Source organism: Zosterops lateralis (assembly GCF_965231275.1).
Source record: "Zosterops lateralis genome assembly, chromosome: 9".
NCBI classification, from domain to species: Eukaryota; Metazoa; Chordata; class Aves; order Passeriformes; family Zosteropidae; genus Zosterops; species Zosterops lateralis.
This window is the reverse complement of record NC_139769.1, coordinates 11,748,108-11,772,071: the sequence shown is the minus strand read 5'-3', so window position 1 is coordinate 11,772,071 and position 23,964 is coordinate 11,748,108. Positions and strand designations below refer to the sequence as shown.

At 38.9% G+C, this 23,964-nt stretch overlaps 1 protein-coding gene across 1 annotated transcript in view; it reads left to right on the top strand.

Annotated features, from left to right (window-relative positions):
* PIGK (phosphatidylinositol glycan anchor biosynthesis class K) overlaps positions 1-16,192 on the top strand; it is a 64,363-nt gene extending 48,171 nt beyond the window's left edge. The window contains exon 11 of the mRNA XM_083867167.1: positions 15,229-16,192. Coding sequence (XP_083723293.1) covers positions 15,229-15,345 — 117 coding nt within the window. The 3' untranslated portion in view covers positions 15,346-16,192. The remainder of the gene's footprint in view (positions 1-15,228) is intronic.
* Positions 16,193-23,964: the final 7,772 nt, after the last annotated feature.

Sequence of the window (23,964 nt, the reverse complement as noted above, 5' to 3'; positions counted from 1 at the left end):
CAGCATAAAGTAGTTTTGTAAAATAGAGAAAATGTAATTTTTAAAATTTACTGTTGTTTTTCTCATCAGTTCTTTCCAATCACAGAATACCATGATGTGGAGTTAGCATAAATTACTGATCATTTGTTTTTACTGACAAGACACAGCTGCTTCTGTTTTGTTATGTTTTTCATCTGATTGTGATCTTCCCTCTCAGAAGCAGAGATGTAGTAAAGCAGTCTCTTCTCTTCCATCTTCCCATTAATGGACTCTTGTGGGTGATCACTCTCTGCCTATCCAGGACCATTATTTTACTGTTTCCCAACCACAGGGGAAGTTCTGCTGGTTTATCTCTTTGTTCTTGAAATATTACATGGAATCGCTTCTTAGTCTTTAAGACAGAATAAAGATAAGTATCTTAGAATTATTTTTCTTTCAAATGCTGCCCCCCAAATCATAAAAATTTAGCAGCAATTATGGGGAACTTCATTTCTGTAGGGCTGGAGTGCCAAAGTATTAATGCATGGGGAGCACTTCCTTTGTCTGCACACAACACTGCTCAGCAGAGCCAGAAAAGAACCATGAGTGCTTTTTGTTGCTGACCAAGCATTACAGGGGAACTGAATGTAGTATTAGATTTTTCCAATTATAGCTGAATACAATGGATTGAATAACTAAATGCATTGAAAGGTATCTTGCATGAAGAACCTGAACAGTCCGTTGTGCGGTTCTTGTTTTTAACCGTTTCATACTAGAAACACCCCATTGAACATTTTCTGTAAGCCAAAAAGGGGAAAATTTACCTGTTCCAGCATCCCAGAGACATTCGAGATGGTGTCCAGTAGCTTCTTCTTGCCAGAACTGTTGCATGCATGCTCTGCCTTTTCTTTCCTGTTTATGAATCAGAGCATGCAACTTTACCGCCTTCCTTGCACTTTTTATAAATGAAACCAAAGTATATTTTAAAACCAGTAAAAGAATGACCTGTTTCTCCTCTTAAACACTATTAAGAACAGTTAATTGAGCAGTTATCAAGATGTTCTGTTTGACATGTGTGTGCTTTATGAGCTCTGGGCATCAGTAGAGTCCAGTCTCTGCTGTCACCCTTGGAATGTGACTTTATCTCCTCTTCACAGAAATGGCTCCCAGCAAGGTGACAGTAACCCCCAGGCTGTGCCCTCCCTCAAAACCAGTCTCCTCTTCAGGGAATTGCAGGAATAGGCACAGGATGCAACTGATGCAGTGTTTTCAAAATGACTGGTTTAGGCTGTCCAGCTACTGCAGTTTGGACAAAGAAGTTTTAACTCTGATCTGTCAGCTTTCTGAGGTCATGTCTCTTTTCTCTTTCCCAGCCTGTGAAACCCTGACATGTACAGATTGGCATTTTATCTCCATTCTTCTTTGGCACAGGATGGGAGATGAGTTTGACAGACAGCTTGGAGCAATTTAAGGGGCTGCCCCTCAAGTGGCCACACTCCACTCTCACCAGTCCTGGTAGAGTCCTGTGCTCATTAAGCACAGCAGTGGTGCAAAGTACTGCTTGGGAAAAAAAAAAAAGGCATTTTTCATCCTGGCTGGGTATGTGACTACAGAATTTCTAAAGCCAGCGAAGATAGGTAGTATCAGCTAAAACTGATAAAGAGTACTTGTATTCCTGAAAGTTTTTGTTTATATTTTTCATGAGCAAATGAGAGTAAAAATAGCTGTTACTGTGGAAAGTTAAAATGGAGATAAATTTGAGGCTTTTGTGCATATCATGGGAGTGCTCAGTTTGCCTTTGAGAATACTGCTAATATGAGGCTTTATATGTGATGTAGCCTCATCCATTTTGTGGATTATGAGACATCAGCTTCATACCCACCAGCATATAGAATTGTCAGATGTATTATTAAAAAATATATGAAAAGATACCCCAGCTCTATAGTAGCTATAATTGTTAGAGGTGCTGCACTAGATTTGCAGCTTCTTTAAGAGGTAATTCCTGTAACCGTTTCTTTTTAATAAGCACTATTTAAGATGTAAAATGAAGGAAGATGTTCAGGAAATGACTGTAACGTGACAGGCTTTATAGAGTGCTGTAGATCTCTGGGGTTTACTCATCTGAACTTCAAATAACTGCATTTCAAGGGTCGGTAGTAATGGTATGGCCGTAGACTCAAAAAATTATTATATTCCTTATACTCAAAAAACTGATTTGCTTCTTTTCAGCTGAAGCAGCCATGTGTTTGAAGATCCTGTGTGCACAAACCTTCCAATGTGCACTATTGATGTTTCTGTGTCTTTGTTTTGGCATGGGACTGATCGTGCCGTGATCTCCTTTTGTTGTTCTTCATGACCTGCTCACAAATGTGATTTCAAGGCAGTGGTTACTGTTTCTATTGTGCTTTATCTGTGCTCAGAGCTTTACAGAAGCAGACAGGTTCAAAAATGCTTATAGCTTGAAGTAAACTTCACATAGCAGGTTGGCAAAAAGCAAACCAAGGTTAACAGCGAGAGGTTCTGATTTGCAGACTAAGGCTGCAAAGGACCATTATGTTAATCTCTTCTGACTTTCTGCACAAAGCACACAGATACTTTATTTATATTCTCCATTCTTTGTGGCTGTATTGACATCAAGAAGGATAAGCAGAAAAAGGCTTTGAGCAGAGGCTGGGAGATGTTTATTCAAAACATCATAATTACGGGGGTAATAAAACCAAGGAGGACAATTAGGAGATGTTAGAACATATTTGTAATTACAGCAAAGATTCACAGTGTTGCAGCTGGTACTGAAGAACCAACATGTACAGATCCCATGGGTCTCAGTTACTGACATCATGTGAACTGTTGCACCCTGCTATAGGTAAAATACCAATAACTTTCTGACTTTGTTTTGGGCAGATGATGTTAGAACTGCTGCTGTCACTGCAAATATAAGGAGGCTATTTTTAAGTGAGTTATGTTCTTTGAGGCTCTTTGCTCTCCTTTGTGGTCATAATAAGCTTGGCTAATGTCAGCTTTTTTCCTAAAATTACCTCTTCAGCCATTTTCACTCTCAACATTTTAGTCCTCTTTAAGCATATAATTCAATTTTTTTCGTCATTCCTTTCTTCCATGATATTTTTATATGATATATTGGTTTGCATTAATTTACATTTGCTATTTATAAGTTAAAATTCTTAGATATTCTGAGTCTTTTTAGATTTGTCTGCACTGGGTCCCATTTACTTGCTGTTCCTTCAAATATTGGAAAAGTGAATGCTATTTAGGGCAGTGAGGTGAGTTGTCTCCAGCGGGGATTACTGAATAGGTTTTTCAGTACATAATGGTATGCAAATAATATACCTCTGCCTCTCATGGGAATAGACTAAAATCTGCACAAGCTGTCTGTGACCTTAATAGGTTTGTAGGCATCAGAATAGACCCTGTGCTGCTGAAGCAAAGTACGTGATGTACAAATACTTCAGGTGTGTTTCAGGGCTAAGCAGTGCTGTGGAATAACTGAATTTAGGACATAGCTTAGTGTGTATGGCACTGTGTCCCAGAAATACAGCACAGCACAAGCAGTAGGTTTTAATAATAGTCACAATATTAAAACAGATGATGGTTAAAATGTGCTAATTCATTGTGTTGCAAGAGTGTCTTCATGCACAATACAAGGTGAGGCTGCAAAACACAGTAAATTGAGAAGTAAGCTGCTCCATTTGTCTGTTTTTATGTTTATGATGTTTTATATGTAGAAGTACCTTTTAAAAATTTTTCTTCTCTTTAGTTTATTTTTATTACAGGTTCTAGAGCAATTCAGGAAACAGATGCTGCATTTTAAAAAGCTTTGATTCAGTGAGGCTTTCTGTGCAAGAGAATGCATCCTTCCTAAAACTTCATTTTACTTAAATTAACTTGTATTTCCACTGAGGATGGCTTATATTAAGCACAAAGGGAGGCTTAGCAGTTTAGACTTCCATCAAATAAACTGCATAACTAAAAAGAGAAGATGCCAAGCCTCACATACTTGTACTTGAAAGAATTGTGTTCTCTCTCGTGGGAACTCGAGATTAGAGAAATTATAAAGGCTTTGCATAAAAACAGGGAGTTAGAATTAATTTTTGCTTAAGCGGGGAAGTGTCAAAAGCCTATTATGGTAATTTTTCAATTTTGTCTTAACTGTTCACACATTTTAAAATAGTTGTACAACTGAGTGGAGGCATAATTGATGTGTTGTGGTTTCTTTTTCCTTTCCTTGGGCCATCATAAAACACAGCTTAGGTGCACTTAGGCATGGAAGAAGTAGGTGTGCTAATTAAGTAGATGAAAATTTTCATATCATAGTGAGAAAATTTACCTAATGGATTGGAATAGTACTCTAAGAATGGTTCCCCTATTCTTAATTACATCCAAGTACCAGATATCAATATTATATGCAGACAATTAAGCCACAAAAACCTTAGTGAGAAACCATAATTTCTAGCAGTAGAGTTATGGGATTGTAGAGACCATCATGTTTATTATTATTATTATCATTACTATTATTATTATTATGGACAGTAGCATTATAAGTGTACATTTAAAAGAAATTACTTCATTCATTGTCTTTTAATGTATAGTAAAAGCAGAAGATACCATGGAATGAAGAGCTACTGCTACATTTCTTTTTAATCTTCTTAAGTTAAAAAAAATATAAATCTTGTCTATATCAGAACTACTAATAAACTGCTATGGTGTAGTAATTCAAAATTTACAGTTGACCTAGAATAAATTTTAGGACCTCCCTAGGTAACAGAAGACTGATTAATCAGATCCCTTTAATCGTAAATTGCATCTTTTTGTTTTGTTAAGTACATTATTAAGAGCAGGAATACTGTTCCAGAGTTACTTTCATTTTGGTGATCAGTTTTGCTGTTCCATAGGATGAGTCTTTGGTGGACCAGGCTTTGCATTTGGAATGAGATTTACTGGCAAATGTAAAGTAAGCAATGCTCCTTAGTGGTCATTGATTAGTAAGACACTGTTTTTTATATGCTGAGAAAGGGCCCCTTTCCTAAGCTTGCAGCTAATTTTTCTGCAGAAGCCTGTTTGGGCTATGAAAATGCTGCCTTTGGCATCTCCAAATTACACCCAGCTTGTTGAGATCTTTTCTATCTTTGTCTGCAGTAGAAACTGGTGAAAGGGCAGAGGTTTGCTGTATTGCAGGAGTGAGGCACGTTCTGCTTCAGCACTTTCCTGGTGCTGCTGAATGGCTTCTGCCAAAACCCACTTCCAGTGTCTCTTCTCACAAACCTTAGAGGAGTCTGATTGTTTCTTTAGCCCTTCTCTCCCCAAAGCTGTGTGTGGGAATTACCTGACTGAAAGTGCAGCGTTGGTCCTGCAGTTTTGGTGAGAGGAGGGTCAGCAGCCACTGTGGCTGTTAAATGAGATCTCTGCTTTCTGATGGGTTGTATTTGTGTCCCTAGAATAATAATGGCAGGAATAAGACAGCAAAATGTGAGCCTGGGTGTGTGTTGGGTAGAGGAAAGCAGAGGATGTCATAAGGTCTTTAGGCAAAGGGAAATGTATTTCGTAGTCTTTTTTCTTATTTTATTGCTTGTGTGTAATTTGAGTGTAAGACTAAATTTTTGACCCAGTTTATGTTACCTGTCACTAAATATATGCAGGATCAGGACCTTCCTGTATAAAGCAGATTACTGAAGTATTTTATAGTATGTTGTCCAAGATGCAAGATTTAACTGTATTTTCTGGTGTCTGTTCAGTGTTGTGTAAGATTTTAATTTCTCACATAACCTTGTACAGTGCTTATTAATCATTACTTTTTTTATTGTTTACCAATGAAAGTTTCCCTGATGGACAGTGTTTATTTAAATGCTATTCCAGTGAGTAGTAAAATTAGCAGTAGGAGTTTTGTTAGGTTATTTTCTTCTATCCACTGTATTTCTTCTGAGCTTATGCAGCATAAAAAGTAGCTGTTACCAGTAAGCTCACATTGATAAGGAAAAAATACAAATGTTATCAATCTTGATGTATTTTGCAGTGCTGTGACAGCAAATACCTTTCTGAACACTTTTCCTGAAGGGAAGGCACTGTTAGCTCCAAATATATTTGCACATTTATCCCACTTAACCATGTAATCCTAGGTGTTATTGGTGATTTTTTTGTGTTAAGTTAATTATGTTTTGTTTACTCTTCAGTAGCATGCTGTGAGGAGCACAGAAATGTAACTCAGGAGCTCTTGACAGGACTGATGAATGGCCACAGACAGAGATATTGGCAGGCTGCTCTCTAGTGCTCTGTCTAGAATTGTTTTCCTAAATAATTCAGAGGGTTGAAATTTGATGAAATCATTTCCATTTGAAGAATGAATGGAAGGGGTAAATGAATGAAGACTCTGGTAATGGAGCAGTTGTGTTCATATGGCTGGACAGCCAAGGCAGCATCCTGCATCGTCTTTGCTGTGCAAATTCTTGGCGTGGGGTTGTGATTCAGCCTTGTGCAAGTGGTTCTGTAATGATGGGCGTTCCTGTGAATTAGCCACTCACCTCGTTCTTTTCGGGAGTGCTTAACATGAAAGCCCATCTGCAAATACATGGCTGACAAATGGATGATGAGTGGTGCTTAGAGGGAACTGAATGACAGCAGGACAATGGAGCAGTAACCTGTGGTTAGTGTAGCTGGAGGCAGGAAAGTGCAGCTGGTTTGCCCCCAGATAAAACCGTGTGTGGTTTCGCTGTTTTTAAAGATCCTTTTGGAAGCTGTTGATTCTGTACATGTTACATGTGGTGGTCTGGAAGGGTGTTGGGAGAGTGTGTCCTCAGCTGCACTCTTTCAGTCTTCCAGGAAGATGCTCTTTGTGAGCCCCACATAGTATTTGACTGATGACCTGTGTCATGCAAATGGCACATGGGAACAGTGATTATTTATGATACCATAAATCTGCTATTCTTTCTTAATGCCTAGAAAACTGTGCAGGAATGGATCTGCTCTCTGGGACTCCTTTGACATGTAACAGAAATGGCTTTTTTGTGTAGGTGTAATTATGTGCAGCCACTAAATAAGTGCCTGTGTGATTGCCAGGTCTGTGTTTTATGATTTGTTTTCTGTAGCAGCTCGAGTACCCAAAAGTATTGGGTCGATATTTCACTACAGGTCTTTCTCCTTTTCCTCTTTTCCTGATCCCATAAGAGAGCACACACAACATAAACTTGGGTAAGAACACTTGTTTGGTTTATGAGTACAAAACTACTGAATACAGAATCACCTTTAAAAGCTGGGTGGTGGGGGGGAACAAGCCATTCTGTCACTAGCTGTTACTCACTGGTCTCTCACAGAAAATGAAAATGTATTCCAGTAAAAGTACAGCCATACTTGATCTTGCTCTTATAAGTGTGAAGGCATCTTTTGCCTCAGCCCTGCTTCTCCTTCCATTCATTTTGTCATGCCTGCCTCTTCAGTGTAATGCTGTTTCAAGTTGTGCAAGCTGGAGCTAGAAAATGTGGAGCTTTACTGCACATGCATATAATGCAGCACAGAGCTTAGGGTAACAGAGAAAATTTTAAATTATAGCTGTAGAGATTTGAGAAATGAACATTAAAAACTATGTGTATAAGGAATACTTATTTGGATTTCAAATGCAGCTGTTGAAGTATTTAATTAGATTTTGTACTCAGTGTGGCATACTGGGCATGAGAACTAATGCAGTCTAACATCTGTTGTTAATACAGCCTGTCACCTGGCAGTAAATGAAGAGATACTTACAGGATGTGCAGAAAAAAACCTGTGATTGGAACCATCACTACTACTTTGAAAGAAACAGCATAATAATTTATTAACATCATGGTTTCTCTATATAAACAGAAAAAAACTTTGCTTGAATTTGAATGATCAAAATTACACTTCATAATGAAAGTTCTAAGTGTACAATTAATTTTATAAGATTAGGAATAAAATCTTCCTTAGAAAAATTGATTTAAAAGCATTTAAATGGACTCACCTTGTGATCCAGAGAGATGCCAAGGGAAATCCTAGTCAGAGTTCCCAGGAGGAAGTAGGAATGCTGTGCTTCTCAGAAAGGCTGGGCTGGATGAGGCTGGTGCTTGGAATAATGACCCCAGATGAAACAAGTGGGAGCCCATGAGTGCATGGGGCCTTGGCTCTGCAGAGCTGAGAAGTTGGCTTCGTCTGATCCCACTGGCAGTGCAATGGTGCATTTGTGTGAACAAGACGTGCACAGTAGAAGACTGAGATAATCTTTTCCCAGGGTCAGGTAAGCAGTGCATGCTCTGAGAAAAGCCTGTCCTTATTTACACCACTGTATTTTTGTGAATACAAAATATTCTCATCCCTCTAGCAGCCTTCACCTCCTTTGTTCTCTGCTGTCTCTGTCTGCTTAACCCAAAGTTTCAGTAGCAGCAAGTTGCTTTTATATCTGATTATTTTTAGAGGTTTCTCTCTGCTGAGGTCTGCCTCACCAGTGTGTGTTTTTGTCATTTTCTGACTCCTTTCATTGTGAAGACCTCAAGGAGTTTATCTTTCCATTAGTGGCGTGACAGTGAGCACTGAATTCTTGCCTTTAGTCTTGTTTTTGCTAATAATTCTCCTCTTGTTTAAATTAATTAAATATAAACATATTAAAAGGAGCGTGCTTCTCTAAGTAGTGGTGACTGAGTTTTGAATACCAAGTCTACTTAATTAAGCTACTCATCTGGTATTTTTGCATGCTTCAGTTGGTGTGAACCTTTGTGTTTGCAAATGTAATTCATATATTTGCTGTCGACTTAGGTGTCCTTTTGTGGAAAATCATGATCATGGCTTCATATACAGGTATGAATTTGATTAAAATATAAAGAACAATTTGTTTAGCCTACCTTAAACAGAGGCAGTTCCACTTTTTTTTCTATATACAACCTAATCTGACTTCTCCCATCTCCTCTCTAAAGCATTTGTGCGTTCCAATAATTAGCTCAGTGTCAGCAGAGCAGGTGAGAGCTGGGACCCTAGCCAGGCTGTTGAGGACAGGTAGGAATGATCTCTGTGTGTTCCCTCTGGAGGCAGCAAATCACACACCTGTGTTTGGAGTTCCCCTGTGCAATCCCTGTTGAGTTTGCCAGGTGAGCATCACTCACCTGAGCACTGGCTTGTCTGGGAATTCACCTGCCCTGGGTCTCAGGTGCTGGCAAGGCTCCCTTGGATTAGAAGTTGTATATTATGTATTATATCACAGGTTGGAAGATTAGTGAATAATTGTTAAACAACTAAAAGCACCTTACAGTGCTGTGAAATGCTGAGAGATAACTCTGAAAGTAGGCAGTAATAAGTAAAAGCTCATTTAAAAAAAACCCTTATAGATTATGAATTTGAGAAGGAAATCAAAAAGTAAAGCTATCATAACAGTATTGTTCCTATTACAATGATTATACAAAGTAAATATTAAAATGCAGTTGTTGGTATTGATGTTTTTAGTTTAGCTGCTGTTTTTTTCCCATACCCTTTGTGAGTTTTTCTTGTTGATGAACGAACTTTCTTCATCATTTTATTAATATTGGAGATATCAGTAATCATGGCACTGTGGTTAATAAATACAAACCAGGAGATTAGACAAAAGTACTTTAAATTGTTTTGCAGATTAACAGGCACTGTTTATGCTGGAGTTCTCTTATGACTTTAATCTTGCTGTGGGCACAGAAAGGATTAAACTATTACTTGATGGCTGGAGTTGCTTGATTTCCCCCACCCCCCTGTGAGGACCCCAAAATCCAAACTGTACTCAACTAATTAGAAGTGCAGACTTCCACTGAAAGCTTTGAGGACATAATTTATGCTGTGATTTGTTTGTGATACATATAAATTCATTCTGAAAATGAACTTCGTTGTGTGCTTTGTTGTAAGAATTGAAAGGATTACCCAGTTTGAAATCCTTAATTGCAAATAAACTTTGAGTTGTTGGAGTGCCTCTAGGAGATACATAGTGTGCTCTTGGCACAGTGCACTCTGTAGTAGAATTTAGCTTTTCCAAGGAATTACATTCAGTTTGAGAGCAGTTTTCTGAGATAAGAAGCAGGTGGATTGTTCCAGTTTTCAATTTGAGGTTCACCTTGAATTTCAAGGTTTTGAGACATGGATCATTTTTTCAGATTTCTGTACTGGTCTTTACAACAAAGCCTCACATAAAATTTGGTACCTTGAGGAACAAGAAAGAACACATTTGGTACGCAGTGGAAGAAAAAGAAACATTAATTTAAATTAAGAATGACTAAGAAAATGTTGGTAATTCACCCCCCAAAACAGATGAAATTCATGTATTGCACTTGCACCAGTGAGTGCAAGCCCTGCTCAGACAAGTGTGTTTCACTTCTCTGCAAGTGCTTGCTGGCCCCCAGGACCAGGGGAGGTGGAGAAGCCCACAGAGGATGTGCACGATGTCTCTCTTGGCTGTAGCTCCTGCTGTCTGCCAGGCAGCCCCAGAGCTCTCAGATGTTTTATACCATGTGTGCTGCAATAAATAGGCCAAAACTGGGTCTAGGACACTCAGCACTGAAGCTGCAGTGAGAATTAAGCAGGGATTAATTTGGAATCCAATAGCTGCCACTTTAATGGACTCGCTGGCACACAGCGCTTCTGATGTGTTATTTTTGTGCAGTTGCACAGGGATATTTTGCACTCCTGGTACAAACTCTCACCATCTGCCTCAGGTTGGGGAGAGCATCCCCTGCAACCAGGATGATGTGCACATTTATTTCTAGGCTTTTGCACCCTTTCTTAAAGCCCTCTTTGGAAAAAGATACCGGAGGAGATTGAAGAATTTGTGTATCCCTGTTTCATTTGGGAATTGCTTAATTCCTGTCTGTTTGCTCAGCTTTCTGTGCTGCCACTATTCAGATGTGGATAGTGAGTTTAACCCAAAGCTTACTGTACCCATATTTTTGTGCTTTTGGGGAACACTAAGAGAGAGTTCTATCGGAAGACTGTTGGGTTTTATAATCTGACAGCCTTCTGGTGTGGAAAACACTTAAATTTGTCCTTGAAGATAAGTTGTAGACAGTGTTGTCCATGTGGAATGTTAATATGTGATGTTTTAAATCTTATTTCTGTTGTGATGTAACATTTTAAAATTAAACCATTCTTCCTCTAATTAGCACTTTCAGTTTTAAAATTATTTTTTTCATTAAGCTCATTTTAATTGGAGTAACATGCATTGCATGTTTTATGAAACACCTCCATTGAAAGTCTTGGATACTTTCCATTCAAGTCCCTATAGACCCATCCAGTTTGAAAATACACTGTTTTATCCTCTCCTTAATTACAGTACTTGGAGCAACTCTCTGTTAACTGTTTTTAAGTTCCACAGGATAATGAGTCTACCAGAACTAGAGAACATACAGCAAAAAACTGTTCACAGGAGGAAGCTTGCTGTTGCTTAGCTACCTGTCTTTTTAATTTGGAATCTCTAGCAATTCCATAATGACTAGTCCTTAAACTAAATGTATTTATTAATGACAGATTGTACCATTCTGAACATGCATTTCACCTATGTGTTACTGCTGTTATTGTAGGAACAAAGAGAGTGTTTGTAATGGCATTGGTGGTGTAAATCACAATACCTAAATATGTTGGTTACAGAAGCAGTTTTTAGGTGGGCACTACAGTGAAATTCAGAATAACTTGAGCAAGAAGAGTGTTGCCTCTGCTCCTCTAGAGCAGTTCCAAATCTGAACAAGTTTTGTGTAATTTGCAGGTAGTGCAACCAGTCTGTAGTAGGTATTCTCACATAAATTTGGAACATAATAGTGATAGATAATAAATTGCAGATCAAAATACTGTGACACTTAACATGGTTTTGGTCCATTTAGCATTTTCTTGCAAGTGAGAAAAGGCCTCACATATAAAAATTGCCTGAATCTCACAGAAATTTGTTGAAATATGACTCTGAACTAGGCAATAGTCATAGCAGAACTACTGGTTTCTTTTTGCAGCTGTGAAAAACTTTACTTACATTAATGCTTTCTAATAAATCCTAAAATTGATATAAAGAGATATATATCGAGGCTTGTGGCCACAGAACTGATATAAGCGCAGAAAGAAATTCTGGCTTTTCTAAACCTTTTTCCAGTATGTGGATCTAAAAAAGATTTTCATTTGCTATTGAAGTGAATTCTTTCTTACTATAATAGTCTTTCCCATTGGGAGAGATCTCTGTGACTCTTCCCCTTTCACCTGCACAAAATAGCCACAGCAGCTTCTGCAGCAGCACTGGTGTGTTTCTGAGAGGGCATCCCATCCCATCCCATCCCATCCCATCCCATCCCATCCCATCCCATCCCATCCCATCCCATCCCATCCCATCCCATCCCATCCCATCCCATCCCATCCCATCCCATCCCATCCCATCCCATCCCTCCTTGGCTGGTGCCCCGCTGTCAGTGCCGCAGCACCAGCAGCGCTCTGGGTGCCCCAGCACTGCCAGGGGAAGGAGTTGGTGGCTCTGTGCTGGCAGGGGTACAGGTCATGGAGCAGTGGCTCCATGTCCCATGCAGATGGGGCCATGCACAGGTGCCAAAAGCAGCTTTTGGTAAAGGAGCTCCAGCACTCTTTACTGCTGAGCTGACGTGCCCGCCTAGGCAGAGGTTTTTTTAATTGATGCTTTCTGTGTTGTATTTGTTAGGATTCTAGAAAGATGAACTTGTTAGTTTGACAACTAATTATATTTTTAATTTAGTGGTGAACTCTCTCGGGAATCTATGAGCAAGTTAATTTAAATGAAATTAGGTATTTCAGCTCTTGCAGGTATACTTTGTAGGTTTAAATGTGAATCTGTGTTATCCTATTTTAGATATTCATAAGGTTTTGATGTCCTCATGGAAAATACTGGCCTATTTCAGTATGATTTTGTGCTCAATTAACCATTTAGAGATATTGACTTACAGATATTCAACAGAGTTGCATATTTTTTCCCTTTTATTGTGGTTTAATATTTACGTGTAGATTTCAGTTTCTGGTCTGTAAATCGTTCTTCTTAGGATAATTTATTTTTAAGATTACTGAGTATGTAGCTGTTGTACAGCCTCATATAATTTTTGTCATGCCTTCATGGTTTTAATCCTTTACTTTTTAACATTGCATCCCATGACTTTAAACTGACTATATAGATCTCCTTGATTTCCCAGTACAGAGCCACTGCTGCTCTGGCCTCTCTTCCCTTGCACAATTCCATGGAGACTTCAGTACAAGACATGACAAAATGTAAAACCATTCTCATAGATCACCTTATAAATATTTATTCATATAAATTCTTTAAAGAAATTAAATTACGTGTTCTATACAAAATAGGAAAGAGAGGCTTTTAGTGTCACTGGCTGCAAATTGAAGTCATTTGTCTTGAAGGGTCAGGTGCCACTTTGTGGTAAGATACTTGTCTGAGATCCAAGAAGGGAAAGATTGATAGTACAAAGAGATTGATGGAACAGGCACTGCAATATGCATACGAAGTTATGGGTTAATTAGGAAGATTTAAACAAGAAAGTCCCTTTGTGTGGAGAAGTGTCATGTGCTGTTACTCTCAGAAGCGAGGTGTGCTGGCAGCCTTTTGAACAGGCAGAGTTGATTTTCAGAGATGTTTATGTGGAGATGTGCAGTTGTGAATATCAGCGAGGTGGCAGATCACCAACAGCACACGCTGCAGCTGACGAGTGCTGCTCAGGGAATTCAGTGGTTTGCATACAGAGACACCTGCTCTGCTCACATCTTTGGTTTTGTTGTGGTTGATGTAAATTATAATGCTGGTTTTGTGATTCCTGTATCAGAGTAAAATCATTAATATTTCAGACCATCAAGTTCTTTGGGTGTCTCGGGTGATGTGACTATTTGTTCTACTTTTTAATTGCAGGCACAGTACTTACAGAAAAATCCTAAAGCTAAGAATGTGTGGTTTATAAAGTGGGAGCTGAGCAATCAACAAACATTGTTTTTGTGTTGATAGGAATGCTGTTTTGAAAGAACAGACACTGCAAACTGTTCCTTCTTGCATTAAAGTTCACCGCCTCCCTGGTACATTTAGCAGAGAACAACAAGCTTCTCTTTGTGGATTGATGCTGAAATTAAAACAACAACATCTTTTGTAACAGTTATTCACTCGGCAGAAAGAGAATTTTAAATTTGACTTAAATGCAACAAAACTAAAATGGTCTGTGCCCCTTGTGTCTCGTTCTGCACAAGGACAAAATGGTGCAAATCTTTCAGCAAGGCAGGAATAAAAATCTCAGCAAGTGCTTCAGTATTTATTATCGTAATAGTAAATCATCCTTGTCTGCCTAGAAGATCTGTAAAAAAAACCTGCTGAGGGCAAGAGCAGGCACAGGCCTGAGGGACTGAGTTATACTTCTAAATACTATAATTCTGGTATTTTTGTCATGATAGTCTTAACTAAAATTTAGCATTCATATAGTCACCTTATTTTTAGCCCCAGAGACAGATCTTGGGGTACATGGCAGCTCTTATCTTCTACAATCCATTTCTCTATTCTCTGACTGTGAGTATCTGAATTTTTGGTTTAATAAGAGGAGGAAGAAGACAGGCAAGTTTTATCTTGTCTAGCTGCAATGTGTGAGAAGGCTTTCAATTGCAGTGTATGCCTTTTTACTGAAGATGAAAAATTTGTTGAAGAGGGACAGAAGTTTGAATTGCAGAATATATTTCTACATTAGGGAAAGGCAGTTAGACTCAATGAGGCCCTTGGGAAATGTGATTGACATTGAAAACAATCCTATTTTGTTTTATGATATTGCTGTAATGATGAGTCTTCGCTTGTTATGTGGTCAGATATCTCTTTATTCACATAATTCTGAGTACAAAAACAGCTGTAGAAAACAGGTACTGGAGAAACAACACTCTCTTTTCTCTTTCACATTTTCACTTGTAGGAGCTGTTTTTCATACTTACAGAATTCTTTTCTTGTATTAACATGAGACCAAATATAAGAAAATCTGTCCAAACAAATGAGCTGGAACATATCCCATGATACCAATATACTCAGGCAAAGTGGTGTCTCAGGCACAATTCCAGTGGCCTTTTTGTGGTACTTACCCTCCCTGCTTGAGTGGCAACTTGCCTCCCATTAGCCTTGCCATCACATCACAAAGATGCTTCTACTTCATGAGGAAATACAGCTTACTGGTATTTTGTTCTACTACAAGGATTATTTTTCTTGCACTTGATAAACACATTGCACTGCTTATTGTGAGAACCAAGTACAAATTTTTTGTTGTTGTTTTTTCTTATTTTTTCCAGAAACCAAAACAAAAGGATTGGCACCCTCCTGGAGGATTTATTTTAGGACTCTGGGCATTGATCATTATGGTTTTCTTCAAAACATATGGAATCAAGCACATGAAACATGTCTTCTAAACTGGAGCAAACAAGATTCTTGCATTGGCTGCTACTTTGGGTTCATGGGTATCACCTGTGTTCTCTGCATGTGGATTATGGTTGTGTCCAAACACTGTGCTGACATCTCACTTCTAAAGGTTCTTTTTCTCCTCTGCCCCTTTTTCTGGGAAGATTCTAGCAGACGGTTTTAATGTTACGGTTATTTCACTTTGTCTTGATTTAAACATATTTTAATGCTTTTCTGAGCATTTCTTCTTTCTGGTTAAACTTAAAAAAGGGCAGGACCTAAACCCAGTAACAGGATTTCTGTGGTTGCTTCTGGATTGTAAATGGGCAAATTCTTTTCACCATACTTTGAAGTAAATATTTGAAGAAGTCATCTATTACTAAAGAACTGGACATTGTGGAGAACATTATTTAAGCTGTCATTTTGTCTATAAAAACTTAAACCACTTTGCAGACTTTGGCATGGCATATTGAAAGCTTTCTTCAGAAAAATAAAAATACTCTGGGATATATTGATTTCTTTTTTCTTATACTTTTTTCTTCCATGTTAAATGCAACCCTTAGATCAGTTCTTTCACCTTAGGCAGTTTCAAGTCTAGAATTCTCTGAGTTGGTGAAAGTGAAAAGAAAATTATGACCTTGCTGAATCTACTTAAAAAGAAGGTCAAAAAATGTGAAAGGACTTCAACGTGTCCATTAGAAACCCTTAATAGGTGTTGTATTTTCACTGCATACAATATGGACTTGGATGCTTTCAGAATTTTCAGTGCACTGGATTTGCACCAAAGAAAATCAACTCTGGCATCAGGATGAAAAACATTATAAATTGTACCATTGTATTCTGTAGTTTCTGAGCCCTTAGAAAATGTACATCGTTGCCTGTGTTTTGTAAATTCTGGTTTGGCATATTGATTTGTTCTTCTTGGACATTTACTGATGAATGTATGCTAAAAGGGTTTTGTCTTTATAATATAGTGATATTTGTGAAGAGAAGAGCAAATCTGTGCATGTGTAGAAGCACGTCTGTCAGTGAGGAGAAGATTTTGCCCTGTGCTTTTGGAACTTGTTCTCTGCCTTAATCAAAATAAAGCTTACCTGATGCAGACATGGTGTAAGTACTAGACATGTATTTCTAGATGTTATTAGGAATTATTTACGATCACACAGCATATCAGAGTCAGGATCTTTTCCTTAGAATATGGTTCTGAGCATTTCCTATTGCACAGCACATACAAATCCAAATGCATAAACATTTTTGTCTTTTTTTCTTCTCTTCCAGCTTGATTGTGGCATCCCAGCCTCATGTGAGAGGAGGTGAATTGTCAGAGCCCCATGAGCCTAGGAGGCTGTGGAGAAGCCACTGGGGCTTCCAGAGAACAGGGAAAACAGCAGTGTGGGGCAGCTCAAGAACTAAAGCCTTGGTTTTTTATCTCCAAAGATTTTCTAGGCTTGGAGATGTTGAAGGTACAAAATGATCCATTATGGGAAGGTGAACATTTGCCTACTCCACCTCTTCATGGTGATTCTTGGTGAAGAGCTGGAATTGTTTTCAGTAGCAGCGGCTTGAGGCCCAGGAATAGGGATTAAAACTAAAGCATTCCTATTGTTCCTGTAGTTCTGTAAACTGATATTGTGGGGTAGATAATACTGGGCATGTCTTCCCAGTGTGCTGATCAGAAGCTTTTATGTAACTCATGCACAGATCCTCCCTGCCAACAGCAATGCAACTTAATGGGAAAGAGAAACACTCTGTGGGATGGGTCTGAGTAGCATTCCTGGTGCTGGATCTGTATTCTCAGTGTGTTGGGTTTGGGGGTTGTTTTTTGGGATAATGTCCTTCAAAAGCAAAGAGTTTGTATCCAAAATCTGATACAATTGTGACTTTTCATAAAATCAGAAAACCTTTTTTTTTCCCCTTGAGCAATTTCTAATAAAACAATCAAATAAAATCTGCTGTGCACAGACCATGTAGAAATTGTAGACCTAGTATAGAAATGAATCCTACAGAATTCCTTAGAGGATTTGCTTAGCTTTCCTTTCCTAATCCAACTCTTTTTCAATTGTGGTAAATATTTTAATCAAATATTTATTTTATAGGCAACTTTTGCCACACTGTAGAAAAGTGTATAAAGTGAAGTTGATAAAGCTTTGTGCCTTGCTTCAGTTGCAGTTACACTTATTTGGACTCCTCAGGCCTTATTCAATTTTTCTCTTTCCCTCTTTCAGCCACCTTTTGCAGGAAGTGATAGAAATATCTACAGAGCCCAGCTGAATTTTGCCACTAGCAGAAGATACCAAAGATTGTCTTTTTAAAAGCTTATCTGCTTAGGGGAAAGGAGGCAATTAGGTGGGTTATTAAAATGCAATTTATGAATAGAGGCACTCAGTAAGTATGCATGTGAAGGTGATTAAATTGAAGTGAGAACAACAGTTTGACTGTTGGAATGCAGCAAACTATGCTTCAGGCATTTTTAACATTTTTGTATGCACAGAAGTGATGAGTTGAAATGGATAATTCTGAGACACCATAAAGTTGCCTATGCTCCACCTATGAGACAGTATTTTCTATTCTGTGATATCTTTTATTCCTTGAACAGTTACAGTCTGAAAGCAAGTCCAGAAATGTCACAGAATTGTCTGTAAATGTGTGTTGTATATTTATTTTTATTTAAAGTTAGTAATCTTTCCATTTTCCCAGGGAGGCCTTCAAGCTCAGTTTGAAATGGGGGCTCTGGGAGCAGCCATGTCACCCTCAGTCACAAACCATTTGTGTTCTGCAGGCCAAGTGTGCTTTGCACTACAGATGCTTCCTCCAAGGTACACAGGTGATCTTTTTAATGGAATCCAGAAGACAAGCCAGGTGGCAGTTTCTTGATGCTTCTTTGCATGGGAACTTTTCAAGCAGAATTCAATTTCAGTGTTTTGTGACTCTGCATGGAAAGGTCTGTGAACCACGAGTGCCCATGCCTGCAAAACTCAGTGTATTCATGTCTGCAGCCTGTACTGTGGAGCTGCATTGGCAGGTCCTGCAATGGGCTTTTAAGATACTGTGTAGAACGCTCATGGATGATAAAAATGGATGTTGGTCATTTCAGTTTTTCAGCTCTCTTTCAGGATCACATCTTAAAATACATTTTTATTATCAAATGAAGAAAAAGTAGGTCCCCAGTAGGGTTGCACTCACATCCAGGTGCTCTCCTGTCCCCTGGAGTGCCTGTGACCAGGCCCAAAGGTTAACACAAAGTGTGACTAAGCTGTGCTCCTGTTACAGACTGAAAAGTGAGGTTCCTACAAAAAAAAAGAGTGGAAAAAGAAACCTGAGCAGGGGGGAGACAATCAGTGTTTTTCGGTCTATGCCAGCTGAGTTTTTTCATGTTTAGTGACTGTTACAATGAAATGCTGTTCCCTTGGCATAAGCAAATACCAGAGACTGTTCTCAGGTATCTTTACAAACATAATTTGTGATGGTGTGTCTCTTCTAGAGAGTGAAGGGCTTTTTTTCTTACAGTTGGTTTTTCCTCCTGAAAGCTGGTATCTGTTATTGATTACAGAAAAGCAAATGTAATCTGAGTCTAATTCTCTTGCTGAGTACCTGCACATTGAGCCCATTTCTGTCTCTTGTTTCAGGAGTCAGAGATTTTTATTCTCAGCTACCACATCCACACAATGTACTGGAAATAAATGGAACTTGTGGTCCAATCTGCCTTCAGAGGGGCATCACTGCATGCTGGAGCAGGGCTGAGCTGCACTAAATCAGTGATTTGCAAAGTTCCTAAGGCCAGGTTCAGCTGTGAATTTATCCTGGGGGGAGAGGATTTGTGCACTGACAAGAACAGAGAGGTATTGCCTGTACTCCTGTGAGAGCAACTGGAAGGACCAACTGAGGCAGGGCAGAAATCTGCAGCCCTGGCAATCCTGATACTGACAGCATGTCACTAAGGGTTTTTTTGATGTTAGAGAACTGCTGCTTTCTCTTCTCTGATGGATACTTAGAAGGAAGGAATAAAAAGGAAGTTTCTGATCTGAAGGCTTCCCTAATTATCCATTCAGTATAGCTGAGGAAATGAGATGCTGCTAGTTTCTGGTAAATAGTGAATATTTCATCCAGTACTTTGCATTGTGAAGCCAAAGCTTTTATGTGGTCAGGATTATTTGGACTTGATGAAAATAGGTGAAGTGGAAGGCAATCCACAAAGAGAGAATGGTGCATTTCAGAGAGTCTGTGGTATTTGGAGAGAAGACAAACTTTGTACGTGGTACAGGTTGGGACAAGAAAGCTCAGTGTCCTCCTCATGTACAGATCCTCAGCTCTGTCTGTGTTACAGAGCACTGTGTGACCTGGCAGAATTTTATCAGACTAATTCACCTTTGAATTGAGACAAGCATAAAATACTTCACCCAAGAGACTAATCTATCCATAAAGTTATGAACTGTAGAAAAAAGCAGTGCATATAATGAAAGTGTCTTCTCAACCACGTGAAGATCAAACTGAGGCTGGAGCTGACAAAGGAAAGTTTGGGCTCAGTACCAATAGTTGTCCTACAGAAATCTTTTTTCATATTCCACAAATGAATCACATGTGCCACAAAAACTCTTTTAATCATCACTTCAGCACTTCTGTACAATAATGAGCATAATAACTTTTTGCATTTCTTAAGTGGTGAAAGGCAAATTAAAAAAATGGAGAAAGTTTCTCATGGAAGATTATATGACGCTAATTTATTTCTGCTTTCACTTTTTCTGTGAACTTTAAAAAAATATAAAGCTTTCAGGAAATGTATCTTGAAAGTGTCTGTGTTTTGTAATAAAAACTTGCATAGGCTGCACAACATACTCTGAAATCAGCATTTCTTAGAACTCCTTTCACTTGCAAGTTCTTTAAGACCGAGTTACTTTTTCTTCTCTAATGAGGATTTATGCCTGATTTAGTGATTAAATTGATAATGTTTAAGGTTTCCATTCAAGGATGTACATCTATTAATGTCTGATTGTGCCATGTCTTCTTCCCCATGCAGATTATAGATTTAACTTTCTTTCATTTCTTTCTTTTCAGGTCTGTGTGAGAATAACACTGAAGCCTTGGCCAATACTGAGCCAGTTTTGCTGCTCTGGCCAAGAGGCTTAATAGAGATGCAAATTGTATTGGCCTAAATTATTTTGGTGATGTTGTTTACAACAATCCCTTGAACAACACAAGCCCCACAAGAAACAAACTGTTTGGACAGTGTAACAGCAAAGCTCAGCCTAGGGGGTCCTCGCAATGAAAGTGGCATTTTTCACACTGCTGTTGACATGGCTTTAGTGACAGCTCAGCAGAGACCAGGCCACCAGACTGTGGTTTATTTGGGAGATTCATGGCATGTCATACTAGTGCCTGTGACAAAACTGACTAATCTGAAATAGCAAATAGATTTCCTTTCTTGGCCTGACTTACTGGAATAATGCTCTTATATTAAATGTTTGACTAGGCCCACTGGCTCTGCATGTAGTGAGTATTTTAGATTTAGGGTCTGTCCTTTATATCCAGCTCCAGTATAATGGTACCTATTTCCTTTGTCAAATGCTTTGATATTTACCAACAAAGAGCCTCACTAAACATTAGATTATGTTTGATTTTCATTAAGTTACTTTTTCTGTACTAGTTTTCCTTCCAGGTTAAGTTTATAGCTGAAAATATTATGGCTCAAATTGTGATGATTTTAGGGTCCCCTTACCTCCCTTGGTCTATATAATGTGTATGGAATGGCAAATAGGATCAATGGGCTCATTTGCAATGTTTGTATTTTGTGCAGTTCTTTTACACACCCTTCTCTGGAGTGGTCCCTGTATTTATATTTTTTTACATCTATAGAAGGCTTTCTGCACTTGCTGTTGTTGGTGGTTTCTTTAATCTGCTCCTTTGCAGCATCATTTGCAGTGGAGGGATGAGGAAGAGCTTTTCAGTGTTTCATGTAATACATATCTACACATGTACAGCCACAGTAAAGAAATAACAGTGGTGTCATGGGAATGTTCCAGTTTTGTCTAACACAAATGGGCAGTCCCACTGATTATCAGTAACCACTTTCAGTTTTGGCCTTGTGTGCAGCAAGGATGCAATGGGGAAGCATATCCTCATAGGCTATAAATCTGTTCATTTCTTTTGCCTTTGTGTTAAAATATAAACCTAACCCAACATCTTGCCTTAAATGAAGCCACACCAAATGGTTCCCTTCAGAATTTCCTTTGTTTTGCTCTTAACAGATTCTCACTATGCTGTGTGTTTGGATCATAATAGGCCCCCACTGATCTGACAGCCAAAGTTAAGTCAGCAAAGTCCTAAAACTTCATACCTTGCTAAATATGAATTACTTCATTTATCTTCCCTGTATTTCAGGAAGCAGCTAGTGTCCTAAAAGCTACTCATGTTATTATTTTCCTACTTATTTTCCTATGTTCAGATAGATTCCATAGGGTGAGGATTTTTTTTTTCCTGTGTTAACTGTAACTTCCTTGGAAATCTTTTGCAAACCTAGTTGTGGAATTCCAGGTGGATCCATCACTTGGATCTCTTTGTCCCCTTGCTTCAAAGAACCTTGAAAACTCTATAAATAGATTTGCAAGGCAGTGTTTTACTTAAAAAAAGCTGCATTACATCTTAGCCAGTCTGTCTTTTTTATGACTCCTGATTTTGTTCTTACAGGTTTCCATCTCTCTGTCTGGATTGCTGGGGTTGTCTGTAGTTTTCCTGTCTGTTCTGTTTTCCTGACAACTCCTGGTCAAAGCACTCCATAGCAGACAGGGACAATGTATGTTGGTCATCTCTGTGCAGCTTCTCCAGTGTGGCCTGGCCTCCAGAGGCAGACAGGACAAAGGGATGTGTCCTTTCTCCTGGCAGTGTTGGCTCTCTGCTGGCACCCCTGGAGGGGGCTCAGCCCTGAGGGGATGCTGGTTCCACACGTCTGCCTTTGTCATGGAGCTGTTCCACAGCTGGCCAAGGTGAAATCACCACCTTTGCTACTGCTGAGATGCTGAATCTCCATCCACGTGGTGGTCAAAGGGCATCATTTGACATTTCATGTTTTGGTGTAATTTTCAGTGAGAAAAACATTTAACAGTCTAGTGGTTTTAAGGGTATTTAGCATACACAGTGCCATTTGACAGTCATTTTATAAAAGAGTCTTTGAATTTTATATTTTTCTGCGTCTCAGCACAGAGAAATTTCACACCACCTTAGACATTTGCCCTTTCATATTTCCTAGGGTTTTTTAAAGAATATTTCCTAGGTTTTTATTAAACAAGGTTGTCCTTATTTTTTTTTTTCTTTCTCCTTACAAAATCATATGCTTGTTATAGGAGAGGCGTGCCTTTGCAGCAGGCAGCTGGAAATTCAAAGTGATCACTATGAACTGGTGGTCCAGGGAAGACAGATGTATTGGTATCTGTAAGGTTTCTGTACTTCCTTTTGTTTTGCAGTACCTTTTGCTGCCTTACAAGTATTCTTTGATGGTTTAACTGTTTGGGGTTTTTTTTAATCCCTAAGCTATGTTTTAAATTGAATTAGAAATTGTGTCTCCTTGCATCAGTTAAAATCATTAACTTTCATTAAAGAAATTATTATCAGCATTTTTCAAAGAGTTTTTGTGGCACCTGTGATCAACTTACAGAATACTGCAAAGAAAACTATGCAAGACAGCCATTCCTGTTGAGCCAGGACAGTCCTCTCTGTCAGCTCCAGCCTGAGTTTGATCTCCATATTCCAGGGGAATAAAGCTAGATGGCACAAGGCACATTTTATTCCTTACTTTTTAGATTCCCCTCACCCCATTCCCCAGTGCTTTTCCAGCTATTTTATCTTACTGTTTCCTTGCAACCTTAGGGGTTTTTTGGGTAAAAATCACTTTGTTTCCTTTTAAGTTTGCCTGGAAAATACAGCAGGACAAGTGTCAGGTAAGCAGCTCCAGAAGGATTTTATTAGTTTACTGCCCTGTATGAATGGCAGTAGCACTGTGTGTTCTGCTGGATGGAGCCAGGGCTGCCAGTCAGCACACTCAAATCTCTCCCAAATCTTGTTCCAAGGCTGTAACCTGGCCTTAGTTTCTTAACCTCCCCTTTCCTCAGTTTCCTTACGAAGAATTGACTGTGAACTTCCTGAGGTCTTTAGCACTTTGGGTGGAAGGTTTCTCTACGTGCACCATGGTTTTGCTTTGTACCATGGTCTGTCACCACTGAGCCAACAGAACACAAAGCAGCTCTGGTACTTTTTTGTTCTTAGTAGTAGAGATGTTTTCTTTATCATTCTCAATTCCAGTTGTGTAGGAGCATCCTTGAATGGCAGGGAGAGGGAACTCTGCAGACCTGAGACACACTTGAGAGAACATGTGGTTTTATTTCAAGGGCCGTGGGTAAAAAGGGCCTGTCTTCAACCGCCAGCCTTGGCTGAAGGGAGGCCCCAAAGAGAGAGGGGGAGAGAGAGCAGGAGGGTAAGAGGTAAGAGAGGTGGCAGGGGGAAGAGCAGGAGGTCCTTGTTACAATACATTATATCTCCTTTTGTGTTGAATATTCTAATTTACAGTGACTAACCCGCAAGATTCAAAACCTACAGACTTTGCATACAAGAACTACTATATTACCATATCACTCTCTCTTCTA